Source organism: Miscanthus floridulus, chromosome 17 (genome assembly GCF_019320115.1).
Source record: "Miscanthus floridulus cultivar M001 chromosome 17, ASM1932011v1, whole genome shotgun sequence".
NCBI classification, from domain to species: domain Eukaryota; kingdom Viridiplantae; phylum Streptophyta; class Magnoliopsida; order Poales; family Poaceae; genus Miscanthus; species Miscanthus floridulus.
The window spans coordinates 95,274,451-95,300,997 of NC_089596.1; the positions used below are offsets into that span (position 1 = coordinate 95,274,451).

General features: G+C 44.9%; 1 protein-coding gene across 1 annotated transcript; it reads right to left on the minus strand.

The window, feature by feature from the left end:
- Window positions 1-424: 424 nt before the first annotated feature.
- LOC136517978 (ALA-interacting subunit 1-like) lies at window positions 425-21,272 on the minus strand. Its single transcript, XM_066511634.1, has 9 exons — window positions 21,057-21,272; window positions 20,849-20,909; window positions 20,547-20,605; window positions 20,381-20,455; window positions 20,183-20,290; window positions 1,624-1,694; window positions 1,183-1,486; window positions 798-1,087; window positions 425-716 (listed from the first exon to the last, which is right to left on the minus strand). The coding sequence occupies exons 2-9, from the start codon at window positions 20,907-20,909 to the stop codon at window positions 656-658; spliced, it is 1,029 nt and encodes a 342-aa protein (XP_066367731.1). The 5' UTR covers window positions 21,057-21,272; the 3' UTR covers window positions 425-655.
- Window positions 21,273-26,547: the final 5,275 nt, after the last annotated feature.

Below are 26,547 nucleotides of genomic sequence, written 5' to 3' on the forward strand. Positions count from 1 at the left end.
TGGATGGATCGATCACGGCAGAGACAAGCGCGGCAATTGCGTGGGGAGTTCTCCATTCTCTCCCGGTCCTATCGCTCAGTGACAGTCACAGTCAGTCAGTCAGTCTTGCTTCACTTTCTTTTCTTTCAAAAAGTCATTCTTTTTTTTTTACTGAGATTGAGATGAAAAAAGTCAGTCTTGCTTCACCGGCACCGGCCTGTCGTTGTCCGATTTCTTCTACGTAGCTCTACGTCCTCGTCGTGCCTGAGAGTGAGAGAGGCCAAGCCGGCCAGGCAAATTGAGCCGGAGCACCGGCGGGCCGGCGGGCGGCGGCATCGCCTACAAATCCGGCGGTTCTCGCAAGTTTTTGCCCAGGACACCTCGAGAGGCAACGCGGCAAAGATCTGACAGAATACAACGTTTTGATTCCACCACGCTGATTCCGTTTAGCTTATGGACAATAACAGCTCCCGGTAAGTTTATATACTACATACATGCATGTTTAATAATTAAGAAACATCTCCAAATAAACTTTTTCACCATGTTACGCCTACCTACATGTATCGAGTGCATAATAACAAAACAAATTAATGAACACGAATAAACAACTTGCCACTGATCGACATGCCTGTGCCTGCGCTGATCTGCACACACTGGACCTAGCAGCGCCTTTTAATCAGTTGGGATGGTCTGGGTTTTCTTTGTTCCATGACAAGTAGTTAGGGTCGCCAAGGGCCCTGAAAAATGCGCAAAACATAGTTTGGTTGAAACAAATGTGTGCAACATCACTTGATGGAGATCGACACGACTTTAATTACCTTGGCTTAATCACGTAGAGGATGACGAAGCCCATGGCGAGGAAGAGGCAGATGCCGCCGATGGCGACGTACGCGACGCCGATGAAGTTGTTCCTGCCGCCGATCCACGACGTGGTGGACAGAACCAGCGCCTTCGTTCCCCCGAAGCTGTAAGTGTTGTAGTTGTTCTGGATCACCACCGTGATCTCGTCGCTCGCCATTATGTCCGACTCGATCCTGCCGTACAGCTTCCTGAATGTCGGGAGGGCCGCGGTTCGCATCCAGACAATGAGGTCCTCCTGCTCACTCAGCTGAAACAGATCAAAAGCAATCTGGTTCCTCACTAGCTCTCTCTGATGCATATTGAGCAGAAGTTAGTTGATCGATGCATGCACTACTAGCTTACTGGTATTTTCTCGTTCAGTTTAGCACCGCCGATGAGTCCGCCTTTCTGGAAATTGCTGGGGAAAACATCGCTGCCAAATTTTTTGTTCTTGTCGCTGTCCCAGGCAATGTTCTTCTTGTTCACCTCGACGGCCTTCTTGTTGAGAGAGAACGAGTAGGTGTCGTTGAACAAGCTCCAGGCGATGAGACCGCAGGGCACGATGGGCGCGTCGCCGTCTTCACTGGTGGCTTCAGGCTCACAGTTTGTTATCGTGCTCGCGGCATCCTTGTACAACAACTGCTTGTCGTTACGACTCTTCACGTACCTGGGGTTAACGTTACATGATGATATACAACATTCAAGCCGACAATGAATAGCCTCTTTGTGCGCCTGACACGGAAAATCATTTGACATGACAGAGTTTATATACTGTAAAGCAATAAGTTCTACGGTTCACCATACCGGCGATGATTCTGGTAGAAATTTTCAAGCTGGTAATATATGTGTATCGGTCCTTTCATTGGCTTGGGCACCTGAAAAATGATACACCACCATGATTATTTACCAAATGCTTAGTTTTCGAAAGCTACACAGTGAGATCGTAGCAAAGAAAAGAGGAGGAAGCCGCGAGGGCGACTGGCCGGTGAAAAACACAAGACGAGAGGAGTGGTGCGGAGAGACGGAAAGGGAGCAGAGGCACAAATTGCCAGTGGGGAAACCCTAGGCGTGTCTCCCCTATATCACCCGTCACAACCTTGCACCCATCCTAGTAGTTTTGCGCCAAGTAATTTGATTTTGCTTTGATGGAATCTTTTCAGCTCCCCCAGTGCCCACCTTTGGAGCACCCTTCCTTGCCCACAGTCGCCTCATCTCAACCACCCACCATCGTTGTGGATGATAGGGTCGTTGTATCCCCTTGTGGATATAGATCTACCACTACAAATGGTGCTTCCCAAGGTACAGCCTCATCTCAGTCGCTGCCTGTCGCACGACATCATCCACCGACTCTTCTAGCTGCCATGGTCGAGGTTGACAAGGCAGTTGTCCCCCTTTCCACCATGGTCATCACCCCTTTCTCGCTAGTTGTGCCATCTTGTCTAGCTTGTGAGATTCTATAACACCTCGTGTCCAAAAACGGCTTATATGGCCAAGCTCTGCACGTGGAAAACGGGCTTGCACTGCCATGGTCGAGGTTGCCAAGGCAGTAGTCCCCCTTTCCACCATGGTCATCACCCATTTCTCGCTAGTTGTGCCATCTTGTCTACCTTGTGAGATTATGTAACACCCATCTTGTCTAGCTTGTGAGATTTTGTAACACCCCGCGTCCAAAAACTGCTTATATGGCCAAGCTCCGCACGTGGAACGGGCCTGCACGCCTTTCCACTATGGTCATCACCCCTTTCTCGCTAGTTGTGCCATCTTGTCTAGCTTGTGAGATTCTGTAACACCCCACGTCCAAGAACTGCTTATATGGTCAAGCTCTGCACATGAAACGGACCTGCATACGCGTAGCACATTTCTTACACTTTCGTCCTTGCTTCGTATAAAAGGGTTAACCCGGAGGTGCTACATTTGGAACAACAAGGATTATAAGCACAAGGATTATAAGCTGGCCCTCACCCTCCTAAACTTCTAATAATGTGGTACTAAACCCACCAACAACAACTCCACATGTGTCGCTTGGGCTACATAGGCCAACTTCACAACTACTACAGGCTACTAATGGGCTGGGGTGTTACAGATTCAGTTGGGGTGTGTTTGGTTCATGGGATATCCAGGGATGGGATGTGGATATCCCTAGATGAGGGCTGTTTGGTTCTATGGACGAGCTGGCCATGGATATCCAGAACAGGTGAAAGCTCTATTTTGGTTTTGGTGAATTGATGAAACCCTAAGTGCTAATCTAGTTTATCAAGTGATCATGAGATAGGTAGCACATTCCAAGTGATGAAGCAAATGAAGATCATAGCATGATGATGATGATACCATGGTGATGATCAAGTGCTCGGACTTGGAAAGAAGAAAGAGAAAAATAAAAAGCTCAAGGCAAAGGTATAAACCATAGGAGCTATTTTGTTTTGGTGATCAAGACACTTAAAGAGTGTGATCACATTTAGGTTTGATAGCCGTACTATTAAGAGGGGTGAAACTAGTATCGAAATGCGGTTATCAAAGTGCCACTAGATGCTCTAACTCATTGCATATGCATTTAGGATCTAGTGGAATGCTAACACCCTTGAAAATGTTTGTGAAAATATGCTAACACATGTGCACAAGGTGATACACTTAGTGGTTGGCACATTTTAGCAAGGGTGAAGAAGTTAGAAGTGAAAAGGAGTTAGTCTCGCTGGTCACAAGGTGACCGGACGCTGGTCTCAGGCAGACCGGCGTGTCCAGTCAATTGTTACAGCGAAGATGCTGGCGTCGGTCAAACGACCGGACGTTGGGTCGCTCAGCGACAGGATGCTGGCAAGGTGTGTCCGGTCCTGTTGTCGGGCAACGCACAGAGGCTAGGGTCTCTGATCGGACAATGGCAGGGTCCGGTCGTGCATGACCGGACGCGTCCGGTGGGCGAAATGCGTTTCTAGAACCATACTGGAAACGACCGGACGCTGGTGGCTTAGCGTCCGGTCAGTTATAGTGCAGCGTCCGATTAACTCAAGTGACCGTTGAGATCGGGACACGTGGCTGTCGTCGGGCGACCGGACGCTGAGGTCCAGCGTCCGGTCAACATGACCAAAGCATCCGGTCAGCCCGTGTTGTGCCCAGTGAAGGGGTACAACGGCTCTATTTCGTGGGGGCTCCTATTTAAGCCCCATGGCCGGTTGAAGCTTAGATCTTTGGCAATTTTCATTGACATAGCAACCTTGTGAGCTTAGCCAAAGCCCTCCCACTCATCTCCATCATTGATTCATCATCTTTGTGAGATTGGGAGTGAATCCAAGTGCATTGCTTGAGTGATTGCATCTAGAGGCACTTGGTGTCCGTGTTTTGCCGTGGATTTCACTTGTTACTCTTGGTGGTTGCCGCCACCTAGATGGCTTGGAGCAGTGAGGATCGTCGAGCGGAGGTTGATGATTGTCTCCGGCTCCGATCGTGGTGATTGTGAGGGGTTCTTGACCTTTCTCCAACGGAGAGCCAAAAGGTACTCTAGTGGATTGCTCGTGGCTTGTGTGATCATCATCTTGTGTTGGTTGTGCGGCACCCTATTGAGGGTTTGGCGTGTGAAGTCAATTAGCGCGTTGTAACACCCAAAATTTCAGTCTTTTTGAAATAAGAAAAATTCTATTTAATTATGTTATTATGTGAGCATTAAAATATAGGAAAGAAATAATTTTTGTGAAAATAAAATCAAATATAAGGTTAGTAATATGTTGATGCATTCATGCTGCTGCACATTTGTTTTTGTAATAAATGGTTTTGACTAGAATTTGAATTGGATTCAAATTCAAATTGAAAATGAGTTTGGAAAATTTATTTGGAAAAAGAAAAGGAAATTTCTTTTTCTCTACTCCCTTCTTCACTTTCGGCCTGTTGGCCCAATTTTCCCCGCTGGCCCAGCTTGCTCTGGCCAAGCTGGCCCGCTCGCCCTCCCCTCCCGTTCCTTCCTGGGCCGGCCCAACCCGCGCGCCGCATTCACCCGCACGCTAGCAACCGTTCGCCGCCCTTTTCCTCCACACTGACAGGCCGGGCCCGCCTGTCGGCGCCGTCCCCCACCTTCGCACGCCCCGCGCTCGGTCAAGGCGAAACCGCCGCTGCGCAACCGCGCCCCGCTCCTAGCGTCGTGGGCGCATCGCTCGCTCCCCGGCCCCTTTAAAACAAAGCCGAACCCCTCCGCGCGCCCCCTGCTGCCCCCGCTCTCTCCTTCGCGCTCGCTGTGCACGGAAGACACAACCGCCGCGACACCAAGGTCCGCCGTCCGCCATCCGCGTCGTCCGCTGTCCTCGAGCCGTCTCCGACCCCGTTCTTCCCCGTTGTGAGCTTTGTCTTGTCCCCCTCTCTCTCCTGGTGTTGTCGGTTCATTGAACCGTGGACCGTAGCCCCCGAACCGCGCGCTCCGACGAGCTCCACACCGCCGGCAATGGCAGCGCCGCCGCCAGTGCCACTGTTCTGGCGCCTCCTTCTCTCTCTCCTCCTCCAGAACTAATCCGAGCCATTCGTTCTGGATCCAACGGCCACCGTTGGCTGATACCCCTTCGTGGGTCAAATTGCTAAAGAACCCTCCTGATTTCGTGTAATAGAACCCGCCGTCCTTAGCGCATTTCCCTAAGTACGCGTTCTCGTTTTGAAAGCATAAACTTAACTATTTTAGTTCAAAGTACGTTTTCAGTATTTACAGAAATGTCATTTGTACTGTTTTGCTTATAAAATCATCGTTTTAGCTCCGAATTGATCCGTTCAAATTGCGTTAGCTTCGTAATATCATAATCTACGTGTTAGTACCACTGTTAATCAAGTTTGCAACTTTTAAATTTCATGATTAGTTTTAATTACATAAAGTGCTATAGAAAACCCCGTTTAATTCATAACTTTCGCGTTTTAGCTCCGATTTTCGTGAACTTCACGTTGACATGATCGTAGCGAGACGTAGGTTCTTTTCATAAACATTTTATTTTGTTTTCTATACTATTGGTGTACTATTCTAACTATGGGATTGTTTGCATTGCATGAATGCCTTTGGAATATTGTATGTTGCCGTGTTGGTCGGGTTCAGACAGTGAGGAGAACGTTGGAGATCAAGAGTTCTTCGACGACCAGTAGGACCAGCAAGAGTTTGCTAACCAAGGCAAGTATAGCATGGGCCTACCTTGATGTCCTATTCACTTTAATCATTTACTTATGTGCATGTGTCAAATTTTGATAACCATAAGGACATTCTAGTCATTTGATGACTTGTTCCCTTGACTCCTATGGGTTAATTGCATATGGGTAAATTGCTAGTGCTCTAACTGAACATGATCTATATGATGGTGAATGGTTCTATGGAACTAAAAGTATAACATGAATCATATCAACTGATCCATAGGGCGAAGGAGCAAATAACTTTTGATCATGTTGCTCCCGGCCCTCCATAAGGACTTATCTATCGGCAAAAGCTGGGACTGATAGTGCAATCGAGAGAGTCATATGGCTCTGACTTTAGCTCAGTAATAGGACCTTTTCTAGCTTGTTAGAGGTTACCTTTATGGCGCAAAAGGGGCTTACCACGTTGGGTAAAGGGCTGCCTCTGTTCCTATGTGTATAGCCGCGATGGATATGTGCCATAGGAAAGGGGGGTTCCTACATCTGCCTACCAAGAAAACCTAGCGGCTCTAACTTGTTAGAGAAACCTATGAAGTGGCTTCATAGTGTACCCTGCCCGCTCACCTTGGCGGTGACATGGGAGTAATTAACTCGGGTATATGGGAATCACGACTCGCGGTGAATGTGCACCACCTCTGCAGAGGGTTATAAATTGTTATAACAGCCATGCTCACGGTCACGAGCGGCCTGGAAAACTCACAGAATAATTGGATACTCATTATGGTTCATTTATGATGGTTTACGATGATAATAAGATGCAAATAACTCTAATATCTGATTATGTGGGTTTAAATGGGAGCTTAAGCATAACTTGATTAAACTTGATAATAAAATCTGGACTTACTAAAAGTGCTAACTATAGTAAACCAGTGTCGTCCTTTTTGAGCTACATAACCCCATGTTATCTTGTTAAGTACGGGAGGTACTTACACTTGTTTGTTTCTATATTTGGATAAAAATCCTAGATGGGTAATAGATGACAACGAGTATGAGGAATTCCCAGAGGATTATTAGGCTTGTGATCAACCAGTTGACCTTCCCTGTGATGGTGTTCCACGTGAGAGAGATTATCTTTTATATTCCGCTGTGATGTATAAGACTATGTATTGTTATTATCGTGATGTAAGATATACTGTGATGATACTCTCTTATAATTTGTCAGCTTGTGTGTGTGATTGATCCTTAGGCACACATGAGTTAGTGCATTCAATTTTATCCTTAAAATTGGGTGTGACACGCGTGAACCTCCAAGTGAGTGAATCGCCACAACGAGGACTAGCTTGCCGGCAAGCAAGTGAACCTTGATAAAAATCATTGTGTTCACCATTGATTCCGAGGTGATTGGTCTTCATTGTTATTCATCCTTGTGATTGATTGGTTTCTTCATCTACACGGTGGTATAACCTTCTTGATCACTCTCATTACATTACCACAAACTAGTTGTCAAGCCCTTTAGTGTAGCTAGTTGTGAGAGCTTGCTTGCTTAGTTGGTGTGGCTCTTTAGTTAGCCTTTGAGAGCACACTAACATAGAGTAGTGTCATAGCTATTGTGTGAATAGATACTATCTAAACTAGAATTATGGTAGGTGGCTTGTATTTTGAGTAGGCTAGCACAACACTTGCTTCGCCTCATAATTGTCTAACTATTTTGTTAAGTGTTGCTGTAGAAATTTTATTAGGCTATTCACCCCCCCTCTAGCCATTAGGACCTTTCAATTGGTATTAGAGCCAAGGTCACCGTGATTTGAGTCTTAACAACCTTCGGTGTAAAAATGGCTCAAATCAACAACACCAAGAAGTCACCCCAATTTGATGGCACAAATTATCCTTATTGGAAGTCAAAGATGACCACACACATCAAGTCAATCAATAGAAAGGTTTGGAAGGTGGTAGAAACCAAAATTGAGATTGAAGATCCGAAGAATCCCACCGTGGCCGAAGATGTGCTTCTCCAAAACAATGACATTGCTCTAAGTGCTATTCATGATGCAATTGATGAAAGAACATTTGAGCAAATCAAGAATATTGAGATGGCACATGAAGCTTGGAAGAAGTTAGAAGAATCATTTGAGGGCACTCAAGCCGTAAAGAGTGCTAAGGCATATATCCTCAAAGAGAAGTTTGCAAGCTTCAAGATGAAGGAGGATGAGAGTGTGCCGGAGATGTTCCATAGGCTTCAAGTGCTTGTCAATGATCTTAAAGCACTTGGTGAAGAGGTGAAGGACAAGGACTTTTCCCACAAGTTCTTGAGATGCTTACCTTCAAGATTTGGTATATTGGTCACCATTCTAGTGAGAAACGGTTTGGACACCATGACACCAAATCAAGTATTGGGAGATATAATGACCGATGATACTTATAGAGATGATGATGAGAAGGAAGAAAAGAAGGAGAAGAAAGATGACAAGAATGATGACAAGAAGAAGAGCATGGCATTCAAAGCCACATCATCTAAGGGCAAAGCTAAGCAAGAGACATCAAGTGAAGAAGATGAATCTTGGGATGATGATGATGATGAAAAGATGGCTCTCTTTGTCAAGAGATTTGGCAAGTTCATGGTGAAGAAGGGCTACCGTGCTAGAAGAAAGAAGCCTTCATCCAAGAACAAAGAAGAGTCAAGAAGGTGCTTCAAATGTGGAAGCAAAGATCATCTTGTTGCTCAATGCCCATACAATAGTGACAATGATGATGACAACAAGAAGAACAAGAAGGACAAGAAGGAAAAGAAAGAGAAGAAGGACAAGATGGCATACAAGAAGAAGAAGAAGGGTGGTTCATATGTAGTCACTTGGGATAGTGATGCTTCCTCAAGTGATGATGATGATGATAGTGATGATAACAAGACCACCAAGAAGAAGGTTCTTGCGAGCATTGCTATCAATGAGAAGCCTTCTCTCTTCGAATCTTCATCATGCTTCATGGCTAAGGCCACTAAGGTACAATCTTGTGATGATGAAAGTAATGAAGAACATGATGATAAAAATAAACATGAAAATGAAAATGATAGTGATAGTGATAATGATGAACCCACTAAAGATGAATTATTTGACATGCTAGAAGATGCTAGAGAACACTTTGACATCAAGAGAAGAAAATGCAAAAGCTTGCGTAAGGAACTAAAAGACCTTAAGCAAGCCTTTGATGAGCTCAATGCATCTCATGAGAGGCTAGAGGAAGCCAATGAGAAGCTTAGCAAAGCTCACAAAAAGCTTGAAAAGGCTCATTTCTCTTTGCTTGATGAGCAAAATAAAAAGAAGCATGTTGAAACTTGCAATGTAGGTTTAACTTGTAATATTGATGAATCACTATCCATGCCTATCATTGTTGCTCCTACTAACCCTTCTTGTAGCACCTCCCCTTCTACCTCATCTAGTAGTGATGATCTCACTTGTGATGCCACACTAGTGGTTGAGAATGAGAACCTCAAAAAGGAGGTCAATAAGCTCACTCACACCTTAGCTAAAGCTTATGGTGGTGAGGACCGCTTGCTTATGTGCTTGGGTAGCCAAAGTGCTTCTCTCTACAAAGAGGGATTGGGCTATACCCCCAAGAAAGGCAAGGCGATCTTTGCTCCTCACAAGACTAGTTTTGTGAAGAACAATGGTCGGTTTTTGCACTAGTTGCAAGCAAGTTGGTCATGTAAAGCAAAAATGCATGAACAAGAAATCACAAGCTAATGTATCCTCCATTAAGCTTGATTCATGCTATATGCTTACTAAGGGTATAAATGGTGTGAAGGCTAAGTTCATTGGTAAACTATGGATGAGCTCAAAGAAGAAAGTCATTTGGGTACCCAAGAGCTTAGTGACTAACCTTCAAGGACCCAAGCAAGTTTGGGTACCTAAAAAGAATTGATCTTCTTTTGTAGGTCAATTATAAAGCCGGAGGAAGGCATTGGGTTCTTGATAGTGGGTGCACTCAACACATGACCAGTGATGCAAGAATGTTCAACTCAATCAACACCAATGGCAATGATGGTTATGATAGTATCACATTTGGTGACAATGGCAAAGGCAAGGTCAAAGGGCTTGGTAAGATTGCAATATCCAATGACATAAGCATATCCAATGTGTTGCTAGTAGAGAGCTTAAACTTCAATTTGCTATCCATGGCTCAATTGTGTGATCTTGGATTCAAATACATATTTAGGGTAGATGATGTAGAGATCATAAGTGTAGATGGCTCTAATTTGATCTTCAAAGGATTTAGATATGAGAATCTATACTTGGTTGATTTCAATGCTAGTAAAGCTAAATTATCTACATGCTTGTTCACTAAGTCTAGCATGGGTTGGTTATGGCATAGAAGGCTTGGTCATGTTGGAATAAAACAATTGAATAGATTGGTTAAGCATGACTTGGTTAGAGGCTTGAAAGATGTTGTGTTTAAGAAGGATAAACTTTATAGCTCTTGTCAAGCCGGCAAACAAGTTGGAAACACCCATCCTAAGAAAAGCATGATGAGCACTAGCAAAGCATTTGAGTTATTGCACATGGATTTATTTGGGCCAACACAATACACTAGTATCGGTGGGAACAAATATGGTTTTGTGATTGTGGATGATTATACTAGATACACTTGGGTATTCTTTCTAGTGAATAAAAGTGATGTGTTTGCAACATTCAAATCATTTGTCAAGGACATTCACAATGAGTTTGAAACAACCATCAAGAGAGTTAGAAGTGACAATGGTAGTAAGTTCAAGAACACTAGAATTGATGAATTATGTGATGAATTTAGAATTAGACATCAATTCTCGTCCAAGTACACACCTCAATCAAATGGCCTTGTTGAGAGGAAGAATAGAACACTTATTGATATGGTAAGGTCTATGCTTAGTGAGTACAATGTGAGTCAATCTTTTTAGGCCGAAGCTATCAACACGGCTTGCTATTGTAGCAACCGCCTCTATTGTCACCGATTAAAAGAGAAGACACCATATGAGCTCTTGAATGATAGAAAGCCCAATATTGCATATTTTCAGGTCTTTGGTTGCAAATGCTATATCTTAAAGAAAGGCACTAGATTGGGCAAGTTTGACAAGAAATGTGATGAATGATTCCTACTTGGTTATTCCACTACAAGCAAAGCATAGAGAGTTTGGAATTTGGATAGTGGTACTCTTGAGGAAGTTCATGATGTTGAATTTGATGAAACCAAGGGTTCACAAGTAGAGAATGAGAACTTAGAAGATGTTAGAGGCATTCAACTTTCAAATGCCATGAAGAACATTGATATTGGTGAATTAAGGCCTAGGCAAGTGAATGATGATGAAGATGATCAAGTGCAAGTGCTCTCTAACTCAAATGTGCAAGATAATACAAATCAAGTTAGTGCAAGTGGATCTCATGACAATGAACAAGTTCAAGTGGCTAGTACATCATCTCAACCCAATGATCAAGCAAGTACAAGCAATCAAGTTCCAATCCTCCAACCAACCAATATTGCAAGGGATCATCCATTGGACACTATAATTGGTGATATTTCTAGAGGTGTACAAATAAGATCAAGATTGGCTTCATTTTGTGAGCATTTCTCATTTGTGTCATCCATTGAACCAAAGAAGATAGATGAAGCATTGAAGGATGTTGATTGGGTGAATGCTATGCATGAAGAATGGAATAACTTCACAAGAAATCAAGTATGGGAGTTGGTAGAAAGACCAAAGGGACACAATGTGATTGGAACTAAATGGGTCTTTAGAAACAAGCAAGATCAAGATGGGATAGTAGTAAGGAACAAAGCAAGATTGGTAGCACAAGGCTATACACAAGTTGAAGGTCTTGATTTTGGAGAAACATATGCTCCGGTTGCTAGATTGGAAGCAATTAGAATCTTGCTAGCCTATGCTTGTGCCCACAACATAAAGCTCTATCAAATGGATGTTAAGAGTGTATTTCTCAATGGCTACATCAATGAAGAAGTATATGTTGAGCAACCTCTCGGTTTTGAAGATGACAAGAAGCCCAACCATATGTACAAGTTGAAGAAAGCTTTGTATGGCTTGAAGCAAGCACCTAGAGCATGGTATGAGAGATCGAGGGATTTCCTACTCTCTAAAGGGTTCACAATGGGCAAGGTTGACAACACTCTTTTTATTAAGAAAATTGGAAAAGATCTATTTGTATTGCAAATCTATGTTGATGATATCATATTTGGATCAACCAATCAAGATTTTTGTGATGAGTTTGGAAAGATGATGGCTAATGAGTTTGAGATGTCCATGATTGGAGAGTTGAGTTACTTCCTTGGTCTTCAAATCAAGCAATTGAAGAATGGTACATTTATAAGTCAAGGCAAGTACATCAAGGACATGATCTAGAAGTTTGGAATAATTGATAGTAAAGACATTAGCACACCAATGAGAACCAATGGCAACTTGGATAGTGATGTAAGTGGAAACATGGTGGATCAAAAGTTGTATCGGTCCATGATTGGAAGCCTACTCTATGTGACCGCATCAAGACTGGATGTCATGTTTAGTGTATGCTTAAGTGCAAGATTTCAAGCCTCTCCAAGAGAAAGTCATTTGAAGGCTACAAAGAGAATATTGAGGTACTTGAAGCATACACCAAGTGTTGGTTTATGGTATCCCAAAGGAGCAAAGTTTGAGCTAGTTGGTTACTCCGACTATTATGCGGGATGCAAGGTTGAAAGGAAGAGCACCTCGGGCACATGTCAATTGTTGGGAAGATCACTTGTTTCATGGTCATCAAAGAAGCAAAATAGTGTTGCATTATCAACCGCTGAAGCCGAATACATATCCGCCGGTAGTTGTTGTGCACAAGTACTTTGGATGAAGGCCACTTTGAATGACTTCGGAATCAAGTTCAAGAAAGTGCCATTGCTATGTGACAATGAGAGTGCAATCAAGTTGACCAACAATCTGGTTCAACATGCAAGAACAAAGCACATTGATGTCCGCCACCATTTCATAAGAGATCACCAACAAAAAGGGGACATTTGCATTGAGAGTGTAGGCACCGAAGATCAACTTGCCGATATATTCACCAAGCCATTGGATGAGAAAAGGTTTTGCAAGCTAAGGAATGAGTTGAACATATTGGATTTCTCAAATATGTGTTGATGCACCCCCACTCATATGACATGCCTCTCCTTCGAGCTATTCAAGGTAAAAGTTGATTGGCATGACATACATCCTTGCTAAGGACATGTTTAGTGCATCTAGTCACTTTTTCAATCTTTTTAGGACCTTCAAGTGGTTCAATTTTATTAGGCTCATTCATGAAAATCAAATGAATTTGATGTTTATATGGTATCACTATTGCTTCTATGCTTGACTTGATCTAGTGATAGCATATGACATGTTTGTGGCTTGTAAACCTAGTGTTTAATCTAGAAAATGAACTCTAAGTGTTTAACTCAACATGGTACAAGATAACCCTTATTTGGAGGTGTGAAGAAGCTTGTCCTTGGATCAAACCAAGTTAAATATCTTTAGCAAACGATCTAGATTAGACCAAATTTGGGAAAATGATCCTCACCCTATTGATTGACATTGATAATCTCAACCCTACAAGTAGTACTATCTATATTTTAAGCCTTTGTGGTCATTGATGACAAAGGGGGAGAAATAGTGCACAAAGATAAGTGAAAAGATAGTGAAAGGGGAGAGAAATAAAGATACAAGTGATAGGGGGAGAACTCGACATAAGGGGAGAAATATGACAAAGGGAAGGAATCAATTAAAATTTTGAGCACACAAGTAGGGGGAGCAAGCTCATAAACTTGTATGGTGCATTTGAATGTGTATTTCATATGTTTGCTTGCATGGCACAAGTTTTGAATTTCGTTATCCATGCTTGTGTGATGTATGCTAGTTGTAAGATTGAATGATGAAATGAAATCACTAGATAACTTTCATTCCCAAGTAAGTTTTTACAAGTGGTATTAAGCTAACCATGGTGCTGAGGATGGTATAATGGTGCACTCCAATTGATATCATGCTTCAAAGGTCCATCTTTTATACCTTAGCATCATTTGGTAGACATTGACTCCTATATCTCCTATCAAAGCATGTGTCCAAGCTACAATCCAAACTCTTAGCACATATGTAGGGGGAGAAATTGCTATCATTTAGGATTCATGAAACTTATCCATATTCTTTTACACATGGTAAATATGCTTGGGCAAGCAACATGGATTCAATTGAATTTTATTTCATATCTTTGTATAAGGGTTGTCATCAATTACCAAAAAGGGGGAGATTGAAAGCTCTAGTTTGGTTTTGGTGAATTGATGAAACCCTAAGTGCTAACCGAGTTTATCAAGTGATCATGAGATAGGTAGCACATTCCAAGTGATGAAGCAAATGAAGATCATAGCATGATGATGATGATACCATGGTGATGATCAAGTGCTCGGACTTGGAAAGAAGAAAGAGAAAAATAAAAAGCTCAAGGCAAAGGTATAAACCATAGGAGCTATTTTGTTTTGGTGATCAAGACACTTAGAGAGTGTGATCACATTTAGGTTTGATAGCCGTACTATTAAGAGGGGTGAAACTCGTTTTGAAATGCAGTTATCAAAGTGCCACTAGATGCTCTAACTCATTGCATATGCATTTAGGATCTAGTGGAATGCTAACACCCTTGAAAATGTTTGTGAAAATATACTAACACATGTGCACAAGGTGATACACTTGGTGGTTGGCACATTCGAGCAAGGGTGAAGAAGTTAGAAGTGAAAAGGAGTTAGTCTTGCATGTCACAAGGTGACCGGACGCTGGTCTCAGGCAGACCGGCGTGTCCGGTCAATTGTTACAGCGAAAATGCTGGCGTCGGTCAAACGACCGGACCCTATGTCGCTCAGCGACCAGACGCTGGTAAGGTGTGTCCGGTCCTATTGTCGGACAGCGCACAGAAGCTAGGGTCTCTGACCGGACAATGGTAGGGTCCGGTCATGCATGACCAGACGCGTCTGGTGGGCGAAATGCGTTTCTAGAACCTTACTGGAAATGCTCGGACGCTGGTGGCTCAGCGTCCGGTCAGTTATAGCGCAGCATCCGGTTAACTCAAGTGATCATTGAGATCGGGACACATGGCTGTCGTCAGGCGATCGGACGCTGAGGTCCAGCGTCTGGTCAACATGACCGGAGCATCCGGTCAGCCCGTGTTGTGCCCAGTGAAGGGGTACAACGGCTCTATTTCGTGGGGGCTTCTATTTAAGCCCCATAGCCGGTTGAAGCTTAGATCTTTGGCAATTTTCATTGACATATCAACCTTGTGAGCTTAGCCAAAGCCCTCCCACTCATCTCCATCATTGATTCATTATCTTTGTGAGATTAGAAGTAAATCCAAGTGCATTGCTTGAGTGATTGCATCTAGAGGCACTTGGTGTTCGTGTTTCGCTATGGATTTCACTTGTTACTCTTGGTGGTTGCCGCCACCTAGACAGCTTGGAGCAGTGAGGATCGTCGAGCGGAGGTTGGTGATTGTCTCCGGCTTTGATCGTGGTGATTATGAGGGGTTCTTGACCTTTCCCCGACGGAGAGCCAAAAGATACTCTAGTGGATTGCTCGTGGCTTGTGTGATCCTCATCTTATGTTGGTTGTGTGGCACCCTATTGAGGGTTTGGCGTGTGAAGCTAATTAGCGCGTGAACCTCCAAGTGAGTGAATCGCCAGAACGAGGACTAACTTGCCGGCAAGCAAGTGAACCTCGGTAAAAATCATTGTGTTCATCATTGATTCCGAGGTGATTGGTCGTCATTGTTATTCATCCTTATGATTGATTGGTTCCTTCATCTACACGGCGGTATAACCTTCTTGATCACTCTCATTACATTACCGCAAACTAGTTGTCAAGCTCTTTAGTGTAGCTAGTTGTGAGAGCTTGCTTGCTTGGTTGGTGTGGCTCTTTTGTTAGCCTTTGAGAGCACACTAACATAGAGTAGTGTTATAGCTATTGTGTGAATAGATACCATCTAAACTAGAATTGTGGTAGGTGGCTTGCATTTTGAGTAGGCTAGCGCAACACTTGCTTCGCCTCATAATTGTCTAACTATTTTGTTAAGTGTTGTTGTAGAAATTTTATTAGGCTATTCACCCCCCTCTAGCCATTAGGACCTTTCAACAGGGTATATTCTCCTTTGATCCTGTATACCGCGACCACCAGAAAATGAGCGGACGAGGTTATCCATGATCACCGCTCTCCTCCAGACTCCTCTCTCCGCTCATGCTCTCTGCACAGGGAGGCGCTCCTCGCCTTGCCGCACGCCGCACATCTCCGCCCCACGCCGCACATCTCCTCCGCACAAGAGAAAATTACATACCAAACCATAACTATGATGATTCATCAAGTGGGCAAGCTAGTGAGCATCAATATATGATTAATTTTAGGCACGGAATTGCCATTGCTATGTGGCAAGACCACCAAAATTATTTACAAGAATAATTTGTATTATTTATGGTTTGCTGAATTTTCATTGTATTGTAATAAAGACATGTGTGGCTTGTTGAATTTTGATTTTATTGTAATAAGGACATATGTATGGCTTGCTGAATTTTCCTTTACTATAATGAAGACATGTGTACGGATTGCTGTTTTTTTCTTGCTGGACATATGTATATGGCTTGCTGTTTTTTTCATGCTGGACATATGTATGGCTTGCTGTTTTTTTTTCAAACTGATGTTTAAATTTGAATGACATTGTACTAGGGAAATGGAATTTGAGGCTACTAGGGAGCAGGCTAAGGGTGGTGGCCATGTCACTTGGCCTTCTGCAATGTCTTCTTTCATGCTTAATTACCTTGCCAATGTAGTGGCTAATGGCAAAACATCATCAGGTTTCAAGAAGACCCATTTGAACTCTTGTGCCAAAACTTTGAATGACCATTTCAAGTACAAGAGGACTGGGGAGCAGATTAGTAACCATCTTAGAACAAAGAAGAGGAAGTATGTGAGGATCAACAAACTCAGGAGTTTGAGTGGTGCTGTTTGGGATGAAGTCAACTATGTCATTTCTCTTGATCATGAGCATTATACAAGCTATATTGTGGTACCCTTGCTGCCATAATTTTTATTTCAATATTGTCTTGTAAGTTGGTCTAATAGTTTGTACATATATTGCAAGGATCATAAATCTGATGCGGAATTCTTCAACAAGCCTATTGAGCACTATAGTGAGATGGCCACTATCTTTGGTGCTACTGTGGCCACAGGGAAGTATGCAAAGGGATCAAATGAGCCTCTAGCTACTGGAATTAGTGAAAATGAACAAGGTGAAGATGGTGGGGATGGTGAAACTGTTGCTGCTGCTGCTGATGGAGCGACGTCTTCAGTTACCAGACCTAACAAAAGAGCAAAGACAACTAAAAGGGAGAGGGAAGATGATGGACTAATACAAGCAATGAAAAAAGTTGGGGAAAGAATCTCTTGTGCTATAGAGAAGGCTGGAATGCCCGAGGAACTTCCTGAAGGTCTATATGATGTTGTTTGTAGTCTTCCAGGCTTTGATGACATCCATTTGTCATTTTGCCATGAGCATCTTGTTGACCGTCCTAGCAAAGCTAGAGACTTTTGTTCTCTGTCGTTATCTCACAAGCTGAACTAGGTTGCAAAGTTCATTACCGAACATTTCCCTAGAAACTAAAGATATGGTTGTTATGCCTTGTTGCACATGAGTACTGCTACAACTCTTTTGCTAGTACCCCATAGACAATGCACTGCGGGTTAATCTATATATTTGTAGCAGACGTGCTTGTAATCCATCAAACATTGCACTCTTGGGTTATTATATATTTTGTATGTAATGTGAGGAAGTTCTAAAACCTGCTAATTATCTACATGTGTAATTTTTGTTCGGACAATGCATGTGTTTATCAATATGTCATGTGTTTTGTACATGTGTTGCAACTGTTGTGCATGTTTGAAGGGGTAACTTCACCAGTTTGGGTAGGTGGTGATTGCAGCTTCCTTGTCCATCCAACCAAACAAAAAATGGCTCATCCCATCCAACACATATCCATCAAACCAAACAAAAAAATGGCTTGTTCCATCCACCCAACCAAACAGACAATATAGATATCCATATCCTGATATCCATGGATATCTATATCCAATCCACCCTTGTCCACAAACCAAACACACCCCTAGAGATCAGCGTGGAGGTCGCCTTTCGTCTCAACATCGTAGAAGAAAGCAAGTCGTTGTTGGTCACCAAAGTCCAACTTTGCAAGGAGCTAGAGAGGCCTTCTTGGACGCGACCATGCATTCACAAGTTGGTGTGGCTCCTTGCCTTGCTAAGGAGGTTCTCATTGATTAATGCACTCATCGACGTGCGATAACCACTATCTTCAATGTCATCCTCGACACCCTCAATTCCTTTGCATCACCCAAAAAGATCATCTCTGGTTAGTTAGGATTGGGGCTGCTATGGCTTGGCGATAGCTCCACCTCCTCCTGGTCGTTAGGTTGCCTGCTCAATTGCAAATCTCATTGGTGGTGTCCACCGCTAGTTAGGTTGCACTTAATGGAGACTGCCATTTTGATTCCATTGGGTTAGATGGAATGGAAGCTCTATGCCAAACCATGGATGTTTCTCATGGTCCACCAGCCGCAGAAGGTGGTCGCTCTTCAGTGGCGGACCTAGAATTTTAACACAGGGTATGCCCCATAAAATTTTTCTTATGCAGCCAATTCGGTAAACCATATCAATTAAATTTCATAAAAAACTAACATGATATGTTATCTTCTAATACTAATGTTGGACGAACTGCGAACCACACTCTAAGAACTGATTTGCTTAATCTTTCTGATGCACACCTAGTGTTGGAGTGTAGACTTTGTAAAGTGGACACAACACTATCATAGCTACCAATTTCCATGACATGCATAGCTACCAATTTCCATTCCATTTCATGGTGTGTCTCACAGGACACAACAAGGCATGAAAATTTGTAGAATATAAAGGATGAAATATATTATTTATAATTATAATATCTAGAGGGTATAAAAATTGAAAAAAATATAAAAAAGACACATGAGGTGTCATGGGACACAACAAGAGGGGATAAAAAAATAGAAAAAACTAAAGGATGAGGTATATTATCTCACGGGGCACACCAACATGGGATAAAAAAACTAAAAAAATAAAGGGCGAAATATCATATATGTATAGTTATTAATATTGAGAGGGGATAAATAAAAGATAAGATTTTAAAAACTACTCGCAACTGAAGTTTCATGGCATTAGATAAAAAAAACTTCGGTTTCACGGGACACAACAAGATGAGATAAAAATATGAAAACTAAAGAAAAAATGTATTATCTACAGTTAATATTTAAAGGGAACATAAAATGGAAAATATAAGAACAAAAAAGTGCAAAATGGAAAATAAAAAACAACAAATGCAGCTGCAGGGAATTGAACTAGCGGGCCTTACTAATGGGCTAACAAGATGTCTTTATAGCCTCAGTTGTAGATTTTTTTTATCTAAGATTATAATCCAGCGCTAAGTAGTACAAGGCTGCCCCACAGGGTATGCCATGGCCCACCTAACATACCCCATGGGTCCGCCCCTGTTGCTCTTTGCATTGTTGCTTTGGCTTTCAGTGTCACAAGAAGTTACCACCTAGGCCATCTTGGGGGCTTCTTCTAGTAGCTTTTACCCCTTTGTCATGGTCGCCAGTCGTGGTGGTTAGAACTCGTTTTCTGGTCAACATAATTCTTGGAAAGGGAAACAAGTGCTTTGTCCTTCCGTCATGGTGAGCATTGGCTCCACTATGTAGGATGTCAAGAAGTGCTTGAAGAAAGCTGATTCCCTAAGTGCTCATTTGCCTGCCAAGTGTCGAGAATGCATCATCGACTACAAGTCCACAACATAAATGATTTGAAGGATATGCCCCCTAGGAATGTTGTTGACGGGACGTTTGGAGGTCTAGGTTGAAGTTTTAATTTGCTTTGTGAGGGTTTGATCATGGGTCGTGCTTGATACCAAGAGTAGTACGTAGCCCTTCATGTATGCCATTGGTCGTTGGTCATTTTTGTAACGTTTTATGTAATAGTAGCCTTCTAAAACTTTCTACCTACGCCAAGACGGTTAGCCGAGTCCTAGGATCTAGTCATTGTGTACACTCATCTTTCTCTTAACGAAACACATGCTCAGACACGTCTACAGAAAAAGAAATGGATCCAGGCCATCGTATAAATGTATCAAGTTGCATATATAAACCCATATTCCCATGCCATATACTCACGGTGATCTTTCTTGTGCACGCTTTGTCAGTCTTGGTATCCTGAATGAACCCGACCTTGTCGTTCGCAGATACGCACTCGGCGTCATATCGATCTATCAACTCAACAATCTGTGTGCAAATCAGGTTATTAACACCAAGTGCATCGGATAATGTTGCAATTTTGGTTTCATATGTATATTGAACGTGAAAGCCGCATACATTCTGTGATGCAGCCAGCGAAGCGAGGCCAATTGGGACGAAGATGACGCCGATGAGCGAGAAAGCACCAATGACCTAGCCAATGCATATATATTCAGGTTAGGAGAGAGCACTGCACATGGTTAGAGTAAAAGGATTTTGGATTTACAGAAGATGGAATGCGTACAATTCCAGGAGTTAATAGTGGCTTGCATGCTGGAAGCTCCTGCTGGGTAAACTTAGAATCTGCTCAGATCGAAAAGCTTCATTCAATTGCAGAAACATGCAAGCATCAAACCCCACAAGACATATTATTGGGCATATGACATTCGAAATGTTATTAATTTTTTACAGTAATTACTCATGACTAGTAGGTCTTTAAACAGAGGATTTGAAATTTAACCCCGGCAATAATTCAAAACGTATGACAGTGACACAGATCAAATTGAGAGAACAAATACGAAGGAGGAAAGGACAGCAACCGCATACACTTGGGTTTCTTGGACCGCCGTGAGGCCAAGGAGTCGCTCTCAGATGCTGGCAAACTCATCTGCGCACGAAACAACCACATCGGCGGCGATCAAAGCATGCACCATCGAATTCGTGGACGTACACATCGATGGCCTCCTGAATCCTGACCACAGACGCTACATGCATTTCCACGATCGAGGCCCAAGAACACGACAACGCAAATTACCAGGGCGCAGGCAGAACGATGGCGGTCCGGTCGCGAGCGATCGACGTCGATCTCTGCCGGCCGGCCGGATCGAGGAAACTGGACGAGGAGGGTTCGTCTCTCGTCCGTTCGTCCGCTGCGAGGAGAACAGGTTCGTCACGCGGTACCGTCCCGTTCCGTCCCTATCCCGGCCTCCCGGGGGCTTGGCGCATGAATGGCGGAGCGGAACTCCCCGCGAGCCGCCACGTCGGGCGTGGATCTTTGCCGTCCAGTGAGCGATCACGCAAGCCGAGCGTTGGCAGCAAAACTTGGCTCAAAGATATATTTAGGCTTTAATTATTAATGCTGTTGCTCAGGAGGATGTTTTTTTGCATGCTGATATTGTAACATATGCATGGCTTCACGGCGAAAATAGTTGGAGATGCAAGTATCCGTTGACCCTATCGGGAGAGGCTGAGCAGAGAAGTAGCACACGCCGCGTCTGTGTCAAGAAGTCTAGCTGTGACATGTTTTTGCTCTCATCAAAAAGAAAAAAATAAAGTTGAGAGTACGTTCACCAAAAACAATCTTTGGGCTCGATTGGTTCGCTTCTAAAATTTTGTCATGCCAAAGATTTAGTAAGCCATGATTTTGGTTAGTATTTGGTTTGCTACCAAAACTTGTCAAACTCTCGCATTTTGCTTGCCAAATCAATGGTAATTTTTTTGCCTAACTTTTTGGCTTCCAGATCTTTGGCATGACAAATCTTGGAAATCAACCAAGCAAGCCTTTTATCTCTATCTTTTCTCTAGCTAATATTAAAAAACAAAACATTTCTTCTACTCATTCTTTATTCCTAAATAAAATACGACCACTCCTTGGTCTGTTGCCTGGGTGCTCGTCTGTTTGACCGTCCACAGGTTGGACCATCTCAAGTCTGGTTTCCGTTTTGTCTTTGGCTGACTTTGGCCCTGACGCTTGAGGAGTTTGAAGAAGATACGGTTAATTTGCTATCGTGAACATGTTGAAAACCAAAATATAATCGAGGAGTTGAAGATGGAAGAAAATCACATGCAAAAATAAAAAAGGCTGATATCAGAATTTTCAGCAAACCGTCTAAGCCGATTGTCGGTGTTTCGAGTAAACACCAACAAGTAAATTTCTAATATTGCGCGTCTAGCTCGAATGATGTGCTAAGAGGACACGAGATTTATACTGGTTCGGGAAGAATGTTGATGTAGACAAGGCCCGATCTTCCGAAAGATATGATAGCGTCGATTGTTGGAGACTCGACGTTCACGATCTAGGCTTCGAACCAAGACTGATTCGGACCCCGCAACCATTACACTACTGCTCCGTTGGTTATCAACCACACGAACGCGATTGATCTCGTCGAGAAGGCTTTTCTGCAAGCGAATCGAGAACACAAGCAAGAACGGGATGAACGTAATCTGAAATTGCAAATAGATATGAGGCTTATGAAAACAAGAAGGAGTTCAAGTCTTTATTCGAAAGGACTAATCGCCACAGGCGAACAAGATCAAGAACAAGGGCCATGGTTCACGGCAAGCAACCTTGACGGCACAGTTGCAGCAAAACAATGTCTGTTTCACGAGGAAATCAAGAACTAAACAAAACACAAACCCTAAGGAGAGCGACGACTGCTAATTATAGTGTCTTGGGCGTCGCCCCGTAATGGGCCCAAACACGATACTTGGTCCAACGGACCAAAAGACGGTGTCGCAGCACCCTGGCAGATTCTGGACGCTGACTTGTTTCGACGATTTTCATTGATTCCGAAGGGATTTTGACGTGAGACCACTTGCATTGGCTTCCTTATTGAATTAGCTTTCCATCCATATGTGGATCGTTGAAAACGGAGCCCGTACGCGCCTGTGTGACCAGTTTTATGAAAGACTGGTCCTAGAACTCGAGATGAGCTCGAACCGGATGAGCTTCGGGCCTCCTTCTCGGTTAGGACACCCACGCTGATCTCCTCGTCCTCTATCTCCAAGCATGGTCGTATGCATGGAGCTCATTTCCTTATCAAATGTCCCTACGTCTAGTTCGTTGCTGCTGCTCGTGTTACTAGCACTGAAAGTTTATAGTAGGGGTTACTAACGGGCGAGAGAGGAACAGGTCCCAAGTCTCTGGTGGAAAGAATGAATGGGTGTCGAGAGCTCGATTGCTGCTCGGCTATGCGTTCGAGGTTTGATGCTAGTAGTTCTGATCTGATGCGGGGGGGGGATGAGTTGCTATCTAGTGTGATTTAATGGGACGCCCTGCTTTCCCTTTTATAGGCCAAGGGAAAGCATGGGCTACAACGGGAAAAAAGAGGAGAAGGAGAGGGAAAGGAAGTCCTTCAGGGTCATTGGGCCTTTCTTTTCCTTCGTGTGGGCCCCGCTGACATGGCAGGTGGTGATAGGGACAGCTCCACGCTGGGCGCCTGTCCACCGATGATGCCATGCCCTGGTGTTGTCATCGGGTCGTAATGTCCCACTCCGCCCCGGCGGTCGGCGCGGCGAACCAGCGTGCTAATCAACGGCCGTATAGGGAGTAGGCAGCATAGTGACCACGCGACCGTCACTGTGGGCGATGTGAGTCCCCTGGAATGACATGTTGCGGGGACAGGTCGTGTTGAGACATGACTGCTCCCTGTACGATGCCAGAAGTTTGACCTTGGGTTGTACTTTCTGGCCCGTAGTGGTTAGCGGCGGCATGAGCTTCCGTTAGGAGCCATGCCAGAGGGATCGGGCGAGGCAGAGTCCGCCCTCAGATGTCAGGCGAGGCGGAGCCCGCCCTCAGATGTCGGGTGAGGTAGAGACCGCCCTCAGACATCAGGCAAGGTGGAGCCCGCCCTCGGGGGCCAGGCGAGACGGAGCCTGCGTCCTTGGTGTCGGACAAGGCAGAGCCCACCCCTAGAGGTTAGGCGAGACGGAGCCCGTGGCCAGAGGTCGGACGAGGCGGAGCCCGTGGCCTCGGTGTTGGTTGGAGCTATAGTCACACCTTTGACTGCCTGGATGGATTAACGTATAATGACCATTAGCCCCTCCTCTTTGGGTACCCTAGTATTGGTCCTCGACAGTAGCCCCCGAGCTTTCGGAGGAGTAGAATACTCCTTCGGAGGTTTTTCCGAACAGTGGACCCTGAGAGCTTTGGCCTTCTTCTATAGCCCATAACGTAACCTGGGAATGGTGGTTCCCTTTGTCGAGACTGGACCCTTCGCGGGTATGGCCAAGAGTTTTGGTGGTTTGGAAAAGGTCTTTCCTAATTGGGGCCCCGGTATGCTGTTCGCGGGGATCCGACTAGGGCCAGCTGGTGACTGGTTCTAGATTCTCAGCGGTCAATCCATACAGTTCTCGGGTCCATTCGACCGGTCCCGAGGGCTCTCTACCTTCCTTAGGGAAAAACCATGGATCGTATCCGGCCAAGACTCGAATGTGGGCCAGGATGCCCACAGCGCTTGTGCGCCTAGGTGCTGGTCGCTAGCGGACCCACCCCTTTCTACTTCCTTACCTTGAAGGTGCCCAGAGGGGTTGTCGAACTTGTCGATGGGCCAACCTTTGAGCTCGTAGGCCTAGATGGGCCGCAGAAGTGTTTTTAGATCCGTATTCCTTGCAGTTGCGACGAGTCGTGACCTGTCCGGAGAGGTGAAACGTCCGGTGATTTTTCCAAGGGAACGGATAGAGATTGCGTGCGCATATCCTGTGGCGTGACGTTGTGGCAGATCATGGCAAGCACGGAGATCTAGGTGGGTGGGTGGTTTCCTCATGCCTGTCACCCCTATAAAACCAATGGGTTCGCCCCTCAGGTTTCATACCTTGCCTTCTTGCCTTCGCATCTGTAACCGCCGCTACCAATTGCCTAGGCTTCCTGCATCCACGTCCCTACCACCATCGAGCTCGCATCCACCCTCCCCCATCTTCTAATGGATTCGTGGTGTCGCTCTGACATCACCTTCCAGCGTATGGAGGGCCTCATCCGTTGTGGCCTTCTCCATGCGTGGACCTCGGCCGAGGAGTGGCTGCTACTCAGTGAGGAGGAGCTGCCATCGCTGCCCAACGGCTACATGGTGTCGTTCGCTCACTTCCATGGGTGTGGGTTCACTACACCTGCCCACAAATTTCTTCGGGGGCTACTGCATTACTACAAGATCGAGTTGCAGCACCTCAATCCCAATGGGATCTAGCACATGGTAGCGTTCGTCGCCTAGTGTGAGGGATTCCTAGGGATCAGCCCCCACTTCGATCTTTGGAGATACTTCTTTGCCATCACCCTCCAGAAGAAGAAGGAGAAAAGCAGCAGGCAAGAGTTGCACATGCCGATGGGGTGCGCCGGCATCTAGCTCCGGAACAATCAGGTCGGTGAGTACCCACTAATGCGACTATTGACATCCAACAAGGGGTGGCACTCATAGTGGTTCTACCTCAAGAACGACGCCGCCGCCTCCCTATCGGAGTTCACCGGGCGCCTGATCGAGGAGGCCTTGGAGTCATGGAGGAAATTGGGCATCCTGAAGGAGAGCAGCCTGAAGGGGTTGGGCACCATCGGGGCCTACCATGCAAGGAGGGTGGCGCCATTGATGACTCGCGCTCTCTTGCTGTACGCGATGGCGCCCGAGGCATCGTTCGATGGAACGGCGCTTGCCGAGGGGGCGCTCTCCAACTCTGAGATTGCGTAACACATCAAGGAGGTGATGGAGCCTTCATGGGATGACGCGGGCACCCCCTCGACTTCGTTTATCTGGTGTTGGGGCATCCTCTGATGCTCTCGAAGCCCGGTTATGTCGTCTTCGTTAGTTTCCCCTTTCTGTGTCTTTTCTTCAGTTGATTTCCTGACCTCTTGATATTAACTTTGATGGGGACAGGACCAGCCGAGGGACCTCATCTTCACGGATCACCCAGCTCTGTTGCCGAGGGATTCGTCTATCAGGGCAGCAAATCACACCGAGGGCGAGCGGCTGAGGAAGGTGAAGGAGGACAAGAGGAGGAAAAGGCAGCGGAAGCTACAAACGTGGGAACAGGGGGAGGACACCGACAGCGACGATGACAATGATGATGGCGACGATGATGAGGTAGCTGACGATGTTGACTGGGGCATCCTAGAGAATGAAGATGCGCTGATAGGTAGTGGTTCACCCTTGTAGGAGTTAGGACCCTTTCCATTTCATTTAGAGGAGGGTACATCCGCGGAGCCGGTGGAGGTGGGACATACCGTCGGCCTCCCTTAGGAGTCAACAGGGTTGGGCAGCTCTGTCGCCACACCTGAGATGCTGGCAGAGGTGGGGGGCTCCGTTGTCGTGCCCTAAGAAACAAGGGGAGTGAGCCCATCTGCCTAGGAGCAGGGGGTGGGCTTGAAGCAGCCTCGCTCCGACGAGGCGGAGCAGAGGTCGGGTGGCTCGCCCCCCAAACGTATATGCCGCCCGACGGCTCTGAGGTAAGTTATCAGTTCCCCTGCTTCCTCTATTTTGGGTGGATTTCATCATGACTTATGTTTTTCATTTCTTGTAGTGTTGGGAGGCAGCGTAATCCAT